Consider the following 13,573-nt stretch of genomic DNA (forward strand, 5'->3'; position numbering starts at 1 on the left):
CAAGCAGTTCCTGACTGCCCTGTTTTATTTGGTTCTGAACAGATAACATTGTGCTTGTGAATGAGCAAGGAACGGTCAAGATCACACCAGCCCGCATGGCACCAACAAACCCAAGTACAATTAGTTATGCAAGTGCACTTACTGGTGCACAGTTTCTACTGGTTAATCCCATAGTAACCTGAACACTGCAACATGCCTTTTGACTTTTCTCCTCCTTCATCCGTTGCTCTTTCCCGTTGGGAACAAGGATGAAGATGGGACCATTCTGCTCTTCAACTTTGCCAGGAGCTTTCTTCATAACAGTCTGGAAAAGTGAAAAATAAACCCAAGTGAAGAGCTCTCCCTTTTCTTAAAAAAAGGTCGTCAGACATAAGATGGGTGGAGCCAGAAAGTAAAGGGAACAAAGATTAAAGGAACAGTCCACCGTACTTCCATAATGAAATATGTTCTTCTCTGAATTGAGACGAGCTGCTCCGTACCTCTCCGAGCTTTGCGCGACCTCCCAGTCAGTCAGACGCGCTGTCACTCCTGTTAGCAATGTAGCTAGGCTCAGCATGGCCAATGGTATTTTTTGGGGCTGTAGTTAGATGCGACCAAACTCTTCTGCGTTTTTCCTGTTTACATAGGTTTATATGACCAGTGACATGAAACAAAGTTCAGTTACACAAATTGAAACGTGGCGATTTTCTATGCTATGGAAAGTCTGCACTATAATGACAGGCGTACCAACACCTTCTGCGCGCTTCGGCAGCGCATTGATACCTTCACTCGGAGTTGTACCTTTTTATTTTTTTTGACAGGGCGGGCAGACGGACCAGGGCATTCGCCCGCCTGGCCGTGAGCGACGAGGAGTGCTCTCGGCCGGCTTGGGAGGCAGACGGCAGCCCCTCCTGGAAGTGTGGTTTTACCATGGGGCTCGAGTTGTACCATTTTTTTTTTAGACAGGGTGGACAGACCAGGGCATTCGCCCGCCTGGCCGTGCCCGAAGAGGAGTGAAGGCATCAATGCGCTGCCGAAGCGCGCAGAAGGTGTTAGTACGCCTGTCATAGTGCGGACTTTCCATAGCATAGAAAATCGCCACGTTTCAATTTGTGTAACTGAACTTTTTGTTTCATGTCACTGATCATATAAACCTATGTAAACAGGAAAAACGCAGAAGAGTTTGGTCGCATCTAACTACAGCCCCAAAAAATACCATTGGCCATGCTGAGCCTAGCTACATTGCTAACAGGAGTGACAGCGCGTCTGACTGACTGGGAGGTCGCGCAAAGCTCGGAGAGGTACGGAGCAGCTCGTCTCAATTCAGATAAGAGCATATTTCATTATGGAAGTACGGTGGACTGTTCCTTTAAGACTTTAACTGCAACACTTCTCTCTCGGCCATGCCAAAGGCAGAAACTCACCTTTGTTTTAGGTGCAGCTGCTGGTTTGGTCTTTTTGGATTCTGCTGCTGCTGGTGGTGGTGGTTCGCTCACTGGAACAGTTTTGTCTGGAGCTATACACACACAAATGAGCTCTGTGCATTTAAAAATCACATTGAGTCTAACTAATGCTGCTCAAAGCTTTAAACCTGATAAAACCTGTACTGTTTATAACAAAACCTCATGAACCAGAAGTCTTTCATTTGCTAGCTCCAGAACTTCTGCAGAGAGGATATTACATCCTTGATGGATTTTGCTGCAGTTTAAATTCCACCATGCATCACACAGCTCAAACCTTCATGAGACCGGCCCTGACTGGTGCACTCATCAAAACCAGAGCTTCAGCGGGTGGGTAGCGTAAAACCACTAACCTGGTGGAGCTGCAGCAGCAGGTTTTACACTGCTGGCAGCAGCAGGTGCTGCTTTACTCGGAGCTGCAGGTTTAGCAGGGATGGCAGTTCGAGCTTTTTCCAGCAAGCCAACCACCTGATCTTTAGATGCAGGCTACAAGACAAAACATCAAGTTCAAAACTTTTATTAAAATAACTTCAGATAACCACTTCTTAAATCAAAATCTGTTTGCAGGAAAGCCAGCCATGTGTATTAACGATGTAATTTAAAACCCCACACCTTCAGCTTCGCAGCAGCTTTGTTCATCTTGTCATAACCCAGGTGCATCATAAACACTGGAAGTGCTTCCTGGGCTTTCTTCCTCACATCTGCGTTACGATCCTCCAAGCAGGAGTAGAGATGAGGAACACACAGTGCGAAATCCGAGGGAACAGAGCGCAAGGTGGGTAATTTCTCAGCTAGCCAACCCAACAGCTAGACAAGTACAGGAAAGAAAGGTCAACTCTCAAAGACTGAGTTTAATTACAGTGAGGTGGTGCATAATTTTTGTGTTTATAAAAAGTCATGTCTGTTAAGTCACTTAAATGAAGCCTTGGACTCTTAAGGGTTAAATTGTGAGACTTTGGTAAGCCTGGTCACTGCAGCAAACCGTGAAGCACCAGACTGCAGGTGAACTTTATATTTTAATTTAAAAAAAAAGTCAAAGGCCTCTCTGAGACTTTTGGGTAAATAAAGCATCCAAACAAACCTCTTGTCTCAGGAATGGATTTTCCTTCTTCAGCTCCTCAGCCAAGTCCTCTCCCTCCAACCACTCCTTCATCCCGGTCTGAGCCACCCATGCGTTCAGTGTAGCCAAACCTGCTGCACGCACAGCATTCTGGGAAGGACAACAATTCCATCAATACGCTGATAGGATTTCAGTGGGTAAGAGTGCAATTTATTTTCAGTATTAAGAGGAATATAGAACCCGGCATTTCATAGGGTTTTAGACAGCGCTACTGAAACCCCACTCCTGCCTGTTAGCAAACCGATACAGATCTTGCATGTGACGTCACAGCCGATCCAGATTGTAACAGACGCCATCTTGTCGGTCAAACGCCATATTTCCGCCTTCTACTTCATTCTGGTTCTACCTTTTCTTCTGGAAAACCCTACTATATACAATTCTACTACAACGGCTGCGGCTACAAGCTCTCCCTACCTGTGCACGTTTATGTTTGTGTGTATTTTTGCGTGTTGTTCGTGTGTACCGGACTTCAATATCCACTACAACCGTATGGACTTACTGGATATTGGTTTCCAGCAGAAAATGACGGTTTGTAGCGATTTCCATCGCATGCACAACATTCCGGACGAGATAGCGAGACCAGCGGGGTCTCCGTGGATTGTTATCGGGTCTGGCAGGCGAAGGAGGCGGCGTCGGGAGAGGAAGCAAAAGCGAGGCTGCAGGCAGAGCCGGCCTGTTGACTAAGCTCAGAAAACAGCCACTCAAATCTCCACTGCTAAGCCTCTACCTCTCCAACGCCAGATCCATGTAAACAAGACGGACGATTTGGAATTACAAATGGAATTACCTTATTCTATAATTGGCTGGTCAGTGCTATACTAGATACTACTAATATCTCTAGTATCAATACTAGTACTCAATACTTAAGTGACTTACCCGTCCAATGAGGATTGTTATTTTCTTGTTTACAAGATGCCACATGTGAGTCGCTGACAAATCCTGAATTTCTGTAAAGATAACTGTCCAGAGATTTATAAGCACGCAGTGCTTCACCACTGAACAGCGAGAGAAAGTTAATGAGGTAATTATACACATCTGGGTATTCCACCTCTGGCAGTTCAATGTCCACTGACACGGTCGTGAAAACTACGTCCGGTAAGCCATAAGGGTCACTAATCCGTAGGTCGTTTATTTTAGACATATATCTAGTTATCTGTTCATTAGAAAAATGAGCCGTGTAGTCCGTCGGTTGAAATTGATCCATTTTGTACACGAGTGCAGCAGTATTCAGCGGTGTTTTTTTTTTACCGACAAGATGGCAGCTGTGTACTTTCCGGTCACGTGACTGCAAGATCTCTATACATCGTTGGATTGTATAAAGTAACTGTGGAGGGTATTTGTCACATAATCCGTCTTTTTTTTTTTTTTTAACATTAGGACAGGTGCAAGAAGGCATGGAAAGATTTAAACAGCAAGTCTAACAGGAATTCACTGAGCACTTCTGTAGCTCACCTTGCTGTCAGCGAGTACGGAGATGATCGGGAAGCCGAGACCTCTCACATGCTGCTTGAGGGCAGGACCCATTGCTGTGGCCATCTGTTGGAGGATGGAGAGAGTCTGCTGGACCTAAGAAACACACACACACACAAACACTTTGCAGAGAAACACAAACCCTTTCCCCCTCCAGTCAGAATCTAGATGTGCATTTAACCCCCAGCCCCAGGACAATAGGCTCACCAGTATTTTATTGGAGTCTGTAAGGCGAGCCTTTAGCGCCACAGGAAGTTCCCCAATGTTGGGTTTGAGGAATTTAGCCTCAGAAATTACAGCAGTAACTTCCTCCAGTCCTTCTTTCCTAATCTTCCAGTTCTTGTCAGCAATTTTCGACACCATGTTGGAGGTGATTTTGTCGCTGGAAAAGCATTAAGATATACAATGTGTAAACATTCTGCACTTCCTTATCTATTAGAACAAAAAAAAAAAAAAAAGTCACAGCAAAAAGACAGGGAAAAATGTAAAATGTTCAAAAAGGACAAGTGTGCATGGAGGACTGTTTCACCTGATGTCTGTCCGAGGTAGAAGATCCACAACATCTGCACCTCTGTCATTTTCTTCCTCATCATCACCTTCCTCCTCTCCTACCCCAGACGTTTTTGATAAACCTCTTATCGGAGGCGGCGGCATTTGGCCCTTCATCTGATTTTTTTTTTGGGGGGGAGGGGGTGTCATTAAAAATGTAAAACTATTCTAGAATATTTGACTTTCTGGAAAGTGTTAAAATGAGCTGTAGCGCCACTTAATATCCTACTGCTGCAGCTTAAAAAACAAAAATAAAAATAAATAAATGCCACACAGACCTTCTCGAACTCCGCGTCTATTTGTGAAAGCAGCGCAGCTTTCTCATCCTCGAAAAACACACGCAGAGGAGCGCCCATGTACAGGTACATCACAGCCAGGAGAGACACGGCAGCAGTTCTCACAGCCTAACGAGGACACACATTAAAACTTACACACAAACTCATTACGTTTGCTTAGGCACTTGACAAAGCAAAGGAAAACGATGCCATAAATCACTTGACTGAGTAAGAGAAGGGTTCATAAACGTGAAGTGAGCAAAAACACATTACAAACCCTGCATGCGAGCATACAAGAGAAATGTTTAGAAGACACTCACTGGACTGGTTGCAGCCAAGGCAGTCTTTACGTTATTAATACACGCCTTTACGTTTATTCTGTGGGGAAAAACAAAAAATATTAGCTGGAACACTTTGCTTTTACACAACATACCATCTAAAAGCACAGATCAGTGAAGTGTCCAGATGTTGAAAGTGACCTACCCTGTGAACCCAAACTCCTTTATAGCACCACAAAGCCAGTTCAGAGCTTCAGCCTGGTTCTTAGGGTTCTTCTGACCAAAGGCCAGGGACAGAACCTGGCATTTAACAACAAACAAGTCTCATCTCAGCAAAAGAACCAATCTGCTCGGTCTGCTGATTATATTCTACACCACTAACCTGTTCTGCAGTCCACGGAAGAGTGCAGGCTTCAGCGATGGCCGTCAGAGCCTCCCGAGCCCTCACACCACACTTCACATCTCCAGCTTTATCCACCACAGCGTCCAGCACAAACAGGGCTGACGTTCTGGAGAAAAACGAGCCTCTCTGAGCCACGGCAGACACGACCTGCAGCTTCAGCTGCATCACCTATAAACAAACCCAAGTGTGCATCAAAATCACCAGAGAGCTCAGAACGTACAGCAGAAAGGAGGAGATGTTGAAACGAATAAGGGCTGCAACCAAGGCACTATTTGAAGAAAAAGACGACACTTACCTGGAAGTTTGTCTCTTTCCAGCCAGGTTTCTTCGCCAGCATCCGGACAAGAGCCTGGCAGGGCATCTCTTTACTGTCCAGGAGATCTATGGCCTGGAAAATAAACCCTAATTTTACTTCCACACCAAATTTACAAAAAGCACTCTGAAGTATTACAAATGTGTGCTTTTCAAGAAACTTCATTCCTCAAAAAAAAAAAAAAACTCCCAACCTTACCTGCCCAATGGACAAGCAGCACCTCAAACGCTCACCCAAAAAACTCCACTCACCCAGAGCTTTATTTTATTTTGGAGAGGACAGGATGCAGTTGATTTTATTTTTAAATAGGTGAAGCAGCATAATTATCATAAATCCACAAAGCCATAACACCAATATATGCAGACACATTCAGAAAGAGAAGTTCTAGTAGCAGAGGAATGAATAATTCAGGGCATATTAAGCTGTAGAGTACTGAAGGAGTATAATGCTGGAGCCTTGTTTCTGTTATCAAAGGAACACAGTCCTGTGCAAAATGTCACTGTGGAACCAGACTGAGTGTAAAAACAATGATAAAATTGTCCGTTACACACTGATCAACCTGTGTGAATCAGCTTTGTCTCTGAATTGAGAATACATGAAAAGGGAACTGAACATTAACCATTTATTGAAATTATTACTACAAGAATGATTATATAGTTACTGTATAACTACAGCTACAACGGGAATTTGCTGATTCTGTTAGTGTTTAGACAAAAAAAAAAAAAAAAAAAAAAGTGTTTTTTTCCGGTTACCCGACCGACCCTAATCCGTACCGCCCGACCCTAAACTTTTTTTTCGTTTTTTTCCCAGTCGCGACTTTTACATATAACCCAACCGCGTGAACCGGAAGTTTTTGTCACTCACTGGGGAAAAAAAAAGGGCTTTCCACAAGCGCCGGCTGCCGGCCATACAGCCAACTACACAATTAAGTCCAGCCGGCTACTTTAATGACTTATTTTTGTAGCCTACAGGCTCTAAATATTAATTTTCGATTTTAATAAAATTAAAATGTTTATCTAACGGACTGACAATGTCAAATTGAACTGCACTCATTTAAGTTGTGATTCGCGCTGTTTGTACCGATAATAACCACAAATTCCCCGCCGACTTCATTGATCAGGGGAGAGTAACTCATCCGCCGCCCCGACATGGTGTGCGCGTGCACTCTGCGGAGGCAGTAGTGTGTCGGGGCCAGCGGAGGGAACAGAAGCAGAGATAACGCTTATTTTGTCTTTCACCGAGAGACATGATTCAAACTTTAAAACGGAGACAAAATTCTCTTGTGTGGATCTGGCATTCAACTTTTTTGCTAGGTTCTATACTTTTTGATCAGTCACAGATCAAACACCATGAGCAAATCTGGAGAAATTCAGGCTTTATAATGGGTGTCTATTGCGTTACACACCAGTGGAGCTCAGGAGTTTAGAGTGTAGGCAGCTTGAAAGAAAAAAAAAAAAAAAAAAAAAAAGCTCTAACTTTCTCATTTAAACTGTTTTCTCAGCCACAATTTTCACTCTACACACACAATTTTCTCAAAAAAGTTGTAGTCACACTTGTCCTGATTCACACAATGTGCCTCCCTGAGCGATAGGATTTACAGTTTTTGAATGAGAAGCCTGAAAGTAAGGAGAGGACAGCCGCGCTCTCCCATAGACTCACATTATAAACGTGGCAGCACTTTTACTGCAAAATCAGAAAAGTCACTTGTTAACTCGCTCTAGTGTCCACATTTTTTACACTAGGGACCAAAAAAAAAAAAAGTGTGTTCATGGGAGCCTTGTAGCACTCAATGTGAAAGAATTTTGTGAATAGCTCCTTTCGTTTCCATGTAAATCAGCGTTGTTCGAGGAGAGGGAACTCAGAAAAAGCGCTCTTTGCTTGTTATATTGTGTCTTTTCCCTGCACCGTTACCAAGGCGACGAGCTGCACTCAGGGAGCAGAGAGGGGCGGGGCTGCTCTCTCTCTCTCTCATGGTGTATTGAGCTGTTATATTTACAGAAAAATTCATGTTAAAAGGTGTCTCATGCTGCATCAGATTCATCAGAAGGTGGTAACTCAGGTGACCTGCAAAGAAATTATATTTTGTGAAATTATTCCTGTCTAAATATAGGTTATGGCAGCCATCTTAAAATTCAAAATTAAAAAAAAAAAAAAAAAAAAAAAAAAAAGCCTGCCTACCGACCCTAGTTTTGAAATCTACGTAACCGGAGAAACACTTTTTTTGGCCTTATAATTATTGCACTGACCACTAACAAAATTAAAATCTTACAATATTGTTTGAAAGTCTAGAGCAATATATCTCACAAAACACTTCAGGATATTGTTTTAACAATAAGCACCACTGTATGAATGAGTGCGCAGATAGCTGTGTAACTACATGTCCTTGGAGTTGAGACACGGAGGGGTGGGGATACCATCGAGCCCACAGTTCAGGTCAGAGCCTTTAGAGCTTTCACAACATTCTGTTCCCAAAAGCTGAGGTCATGGGGGGGAAAAAAAAAAAAATCTTTACGCAAAAGTTTTGTTCTTCCATATCAGGCCTCTTCAGGAAAAAGAATGTACATTCCAACATGTAGCTAATGCTAACACTAGGCCACAAATCTGCACCATCACTCCAGTCATTGAGGAGTTTTGCATGGATCAGAACTGCTAATAAACTTAGGCCGAATCCCATTTCACCCCTTGAACCAACCCCTTGGCCCTTCCCCTCCATTTTGCGCGTTCACGTGAAGGGGTAGGGGTATCCCAATCCCAGTTAACGCGGAGGGGTAGGGGAAGGGGTAGGGCTTCTGTACCCCTCCAAACGGAGATTTTCCTGGAGCTGACTCTGAACGAAGGGGTTTGAGTGATTTCCCACAATGCCATGCGGATTTCAGCGAGATTTCATGCGGATTTCAGACAGATGGCGGTTCCCGCGGCGAAAGATTGTCATAAATGTATTTTCTCCATTATTTACGTGTTTTAAGTTGTTATCCAGAGGAAACACGCTGCTTGATTCGCTTTCGAGCTGAGAATGAGCAGCGATTTCTGAAATCCAAGCTGCTGCTAAAAAGCTTTGGGAGTGAGTATTGTTTTCGGTTGCTTGACTGCATACGTTTTGTTCTGTTATTCTCGCTTTGTTTACATGAGTGTTCTGACACCTCATTCTGTCGGATGTGGTGCACGAAGCGCCAAAGATATCCCATTCAGTGGTGTTAGTTAACAAATCACACCCTGCCAGCAGAAATTTCTGGTTCTGCCTCTGACTGTAGCGGCTGGTCGCAGCCAATGGTCGCGTTTTGCTAACGTAAACGCTGACGGAGGTACGTGATGACGTATGCGATCGTTGAAGGGCTATCCCAATACGTAAGGGTTGAATTTCAAGCCCTATCCCTTGTAGCTCAGTTTCAAGGGGAAGGGCCAAGGGGAAGAAATTAGAATTGGGCATAAATTTCCGTGTACATCTACCCTGTGCTTCTTTCTGACCAAGATTGTCTGAGTAATCCGGTAGTAGAGCTTTAGCTGTAGTTTTCTTCAAACAGCAACAGATGCTGGACATCTTCACTTGGGTTCAGTATGTGAACAGCCAATCAGCAGGTCCCGTACGTGTTTATGAGGTCACGATTTACAACCAATAGGAGACCCCCTTTGTCAGCTGTCCACCAATCACAGGCTCCCATGCCATAATGGCAGTATGTTGATTAAATATTTAGAAGATAAAGTGATGAAATATATGAAACCATTTAAAAAAAAAAAAAAGTCATACACAGGTTAGAGGTCAGGAACATTATTCAGTGATATCGCTTATCATTAACTCCAATCGTGATCTAAAAGTTCCAAGTTTGACACCTGCCCGCTTCAACCGTGCTGCTGGCACAATGTCCTTGACCCTTATTGCCCTTAGCCAATTGGTATAATTACATCATTGCGTGGACCTTTCTGAGCCGAGCTTTTCCAGTACACTCAAACTTCGAATTATAATCAAAAACAAGGAAATTTGAATAATTCTCAAAATATTTTTGTACTTCTACATTGTGTTGATGAACAAAACCATGCATTTCCTGTGAAACAAGACGAGCTACTTTAGACTGGTTCCCTGCTCTTAGCGCCGGTGTTGTTAAGGTTGCCAGCACTAACTTTTGCTGTCCGATAGGACAATTGCCATTAAAGTCTTACTAGTCCTTGCACAGACTATAGTCATCTCGGACATAAGGTTTTTCAAGCACTGAACTTTTGAAAACCGAGAGTGCTGGGGTGACGAACACCGACTACACATGGAAGTATGGAGAGCTGACATCAACCCAATCAAATAACTTGATGCGTCAATTTATTATAAAATGTATTTCAATTTACATTACACTGACAATGAATAGGATTCTAATATGTAAATTAGGGCTGTCCTGATTGGTCTGTAAAAGTACAGTGGCGTGGCCAAACCATGGACCTGCAGTCACAAGACCGGAAGAACATGGCTGATCTGCTCACATGAAGCAAATAGAGCAGAACAAAAAACAGGTCCACGTGTGAATCAATACTAAAACTCAAATTCTCAGTCTGTTCATGTTTTGTAATTAGTACAATTAACTTTTCCTTTTTCTGGTAGTAGTTGATCAAGGTACCAGCGATAACCGTAACATTAACTGAGCGGGGTAGTGACGAGTTGTTCCTAAACAATTCATTCAAAATGAATCTTACCGGACTCCGGCGTTAGAAATCATGCAAATAATCGATTAATTCATTTACTTTGGTAAAATTTTATTCCCCCAAATATCACAGGAAAGTCTAATTGTGAACTGGCCAAATCATATACCTACTTCTAACAATTACTACCAAGACTCCAATTAGTCTTAAATCAAAATCAACTAATGCACTTCTAATTTAACCCCCGCCCCCCAAACTCATAGCTGATCAGGGTCATCTTTATGAACTCCATCAACTGCAGTAGATTATTCCAAGCACAAGGTGAGACTGGGTACGAGTCTCATCTCTGCACCACCACTTTTTGCCAAACTAGAGCTTGAAATGCTTCTGAAGCACTCAAATACTCACGCAGCCTTTTTTTTTTTAAATAAATATGCAGCCCTTATTTTTAGGCCCAAGTGTAGGAATAAATTTCCTGATTTCCAGGAACCTGAGACCAAAGTTCCCTTGAGCAGTTTTGTATGTACGGACCCTACACACATTACCTTAAGAAACTCCTCCATGGCAGCCAGCCTTTCCTTCCAGTTTGCACTCTCCAACATCTGGATGCAGGACGCTGGCAGAACAGCAGCAGCTCTCTCTTCACACACCTCAGGCTGAGCAAAGTCAAACGTCATTTCATAAACAACCCAACCACATATTGGAGGGGGCACAAACTTGAGGTTTATTTACCGAGAGCTCAGCTTCAGTCATGTCCTTGGTCTCGAGTTTCTTAGCTTTGGCAGGAGCAGAGGGTTTGCTCTTCTTGTTGGAGGCAGATGGCTTTAAAAAAAAAAAAAAAAAACCCTTGGAAGTTACTGAGACACCAACCACAATCAGACATTAAAAGAGCATTGCAGTGTAGATCCTTAAGTGCAACATCCTTGGATATAGGATCAGAAAACCTTTTGCACCTTGACCTTTCTGCACAACCAGGTTCTCTTATTCAACAAAAGTCAGTTTCCAGCCTTTTTAACTTCTTTAAATTTAAGACTGTCTGGTTTTTCATTGCCTTAGAACTGCATACATATTTAAAAAACCCACTTCATGTCCTGTCTGTCCTTTAATTACATAAAGCTTTCCTTTATCAGGAAAGAAAAACCAAACACTTTAGAACAAAAACCCTTCATTACCTTTGCAGCAGTGGCTGCAGGCGTTTTCTTGGCAGGAGCAGAGGTTTTCGCTGGAGCTGCTGTTGCGGGCTGGGCTTTCGGAGCACTTTTCTCCTTCACCTGGCCTGCAGTTCTCTTTCCTCCAGGCAGCTCCACTCTCTCAGCAAACTCCTTAATCTACAAACACGCAAACCATTTTAGGCACAAAAAGTCTTAACATGGTAAATATTCAGGAAGTTATTTGCAAGTGGAAAAGCATTAACTTTCGGACAAACCTTGTCAACTTTTAGTTTATCCACATCGGTCAGGAAAGGGTTAACGGCCCTCTCACCCACCACCCTGAGCGCCGTGCCCAAAGCTTCAAAAGCTGCGTCTCGAACCTCAGGAGCAGAATCGTTCACTTGCTACAGGAACAAGAAACAGTCACACTTTACACAGTCACTTCCAGCTGGTTATTCATCATGTTTATCTGCAGAGAAAAACACTAGCGCAAAAGGTTTTAACCAGGGATGAGAATGGGACTTTTTTTTTTTTTTTAAATAAAAGTCTGCCAAGGGCAGACATAATGCACGCAAAGCATACATTGGGGGGGGGGGGGGGGGGGGGGGGGGGGGTGCACCAATATATATATCGTGAGCAATAATGGCGGTAACCGTAACGACATACTAGATTCCTCCTGTCTATCTGACAATTTCAGTAAAACGTACCTTTGTGCTTTTTTGTTTTGATGTGCTCCTGGATGTTTTTAGCTCCTCTGTTTCCATAATTGATCGTATCTGAGCACAGAATACACAGAACCTTTCCCGGCACGCCCACTTTTCGGATATGTTCCGTCAGGCACGTCGTCACAGTTTGTGTCCCTATCTGCACGGTAACGCTACTATCGAGCCATGCCCATCGGAAACAGTTCTTTATCCCGTTCAATTTATCGATTTCCCTGGCACGATCCTCATTTTTGCGGTCCAAAACTTCCGCCATATTGGCGAAGTAACTTTGAAAACTAACCAAAATAACTAGAACTTAAGAAGTGATCAAAACCGCGTACGTATAGCTCGTTTCTCCATGAATTGTAGAAGTGAGCTGAAACTAGCGCCAAAACGTTGCTGGAAATCATCATGAGTTGTCGTTAGCATAAATATTGAAGAAAGCAGTGACGATTTCCGTTATCACAGCTGCAACTAATTTTGCGATGAGCGTTGCTGAAAGATGCTGGCGGGCGGTCCTGCCTGCTTGTGCCACCACAAGCCTCGCCTCGTGCCGACCCCTACCCCCCCGAAATTCTCAACGGATTTACACGTTTCACAAAAATGACCTTTTCAGCAGGAAAAACTCGGAATTCCGCAGAAAATTCTCATCTCTGTTTAATTCGAAGTGATCTGGATCACAATACTAGTTTACTAGATCCATTTAATGAGCCAGCCGAGCTTGTTCTTTATCACTTGCAGCCAACACTAAGGACGAGGGTTAATGAGTGTTCGGCAGGCATCAGCATTGATCTGGAGTTTTACCTTCAGCAGAGCAACACAGAACGGTTTGAGAAGGTTTTTCGGCAGCGTAGTGGGAGAACAATGGCGGAAACTTCTGGCAAGGAACAGAGAAGCCTGCTGCTTGATGGATGGATTTTTGTTGTCCATCACAGCCAACACGTCCTCGCTTACTTTTTCAAGCGTTGTCTGAAAGAAAATCAGTTTTTAAATTTTTCACTTTACATTGGAGCAGAAAGTCAGCGATTTCTGGCTACACGTTAACCAAACCTCACCTCATCAACACACCATTTTAAAATGAAACGATTGGAAAATAACTGCATCAAATGACTTTTTAAGCTACTCACAGAAAGAAACACTGCATCTAATGCTTCTTGCAGCGCCTGAACCACCTGAGCCTTCTTCTCTTTGAACTTCTCCAAAATGGTTGGCACCAACTACACACACACCAAATAAGCATGAGAGACGTCA

The 13,573-nt window shown here is 43.3% G+C and overlaps 1 protein-coding gene across 1 annotated transcript in view; it reads right to left on the reverse strand.

The window, feature by feature from the left end:
• Positions 1 to 13,573, reverse strand: part of LOC132899745 (cytoskeleton-associated protein 5-like) — a 56,316-nt gene that overhangs the window by 24,950 nt on the left and 17,793 nt on the right. Inside the window, exons 10-28 of the mRNA XM_060941855.1 lie at positions 13,450 to 13,539; positions 13,127 to 13,291; positions 11,894 to 12,022; positions 11,640 to 11,795; positions 11,200 to 11,289; positions 11,013 to 11,123; positions 5,830 to 5,922; positions 5,514 to 5,702; positions 5,337 to 5,431; positions 5,174 to 5,231; positions 4,857 to 4,982; positions 4,559 to 4,695; positions 4,237 to 4,411; positions 4,012 to 4,125; positions 2,521 to 2,649; positions 2,052 to 2,246; positions 1,793 to 1,925; positions 1,404 to 1,495; positions 197 to 304 (exon numbers count right to left, since the gene is read on the reverse strand). Coding sequence (XP_060797838.1) covers positions 197 to 304; positions 1,404 to 1,495; positions 1,793 to 1,925; positions 2,052 to 2,246; positions 2,521 to 2,649; positions 4,012 to 4,125; positions 4,237 to 4,411; positions 4,559 to 4,695; positions 4,857 to 4,982; positions 5,174 to 5,231; positions 5,337 to 5,431; positions 5,514 to 5,702; positions 5,830 to 5,922; positions 11,013 to 11,123; positions 11,200 to 11,289; positions 11,640 to 11,795; positions 11,894 to 12,022; positions 13,127 to 13,291; positions 13,450 to 13,539 — 2,385 coding nt within the window. The remainder of the gene's footprint in view (positions 1 to 196; positions 305 to 1,403; positions 1,496 to 1,792; positions 1,926 to 2,051; positions 2,247 to 2,520; positions 2,650 to 4,011; positions 4,126 to 4,236; positions 4,412 to 4,558; positions 4,696 to 4,856; positions 4,983 to 5,173; positions 5,232 to 5,336; positions 5,432 to 5,513; positions 5,703 to 5,829; positions 5,923 to 11,012; positions 11,124 to 11,199; positions 11,290 to 11,639; positions 11,796 to 11,893; positions 12,023 to 13,126; positions 13,292 to 13,449; positions 13,540 to 13,573) is intronic.

The sequence above is a fragment of the Neoarius graeffei genome, chromosome 15, assembly GCF_027579695.1.
Source record: "Neoarius graeffei isolate fNeoGra1 chromosome 15, fNeoGra1.pri, whole genome shotgun sequence".
In the NCBI taxonomy this organism is placed as follows: domain Eukaryota; kingdom Metazoa; phylum Chordata; class Actinopteri; order Siluriformes; family Ariidae; genus Neoarius; species Neoarius graeffei.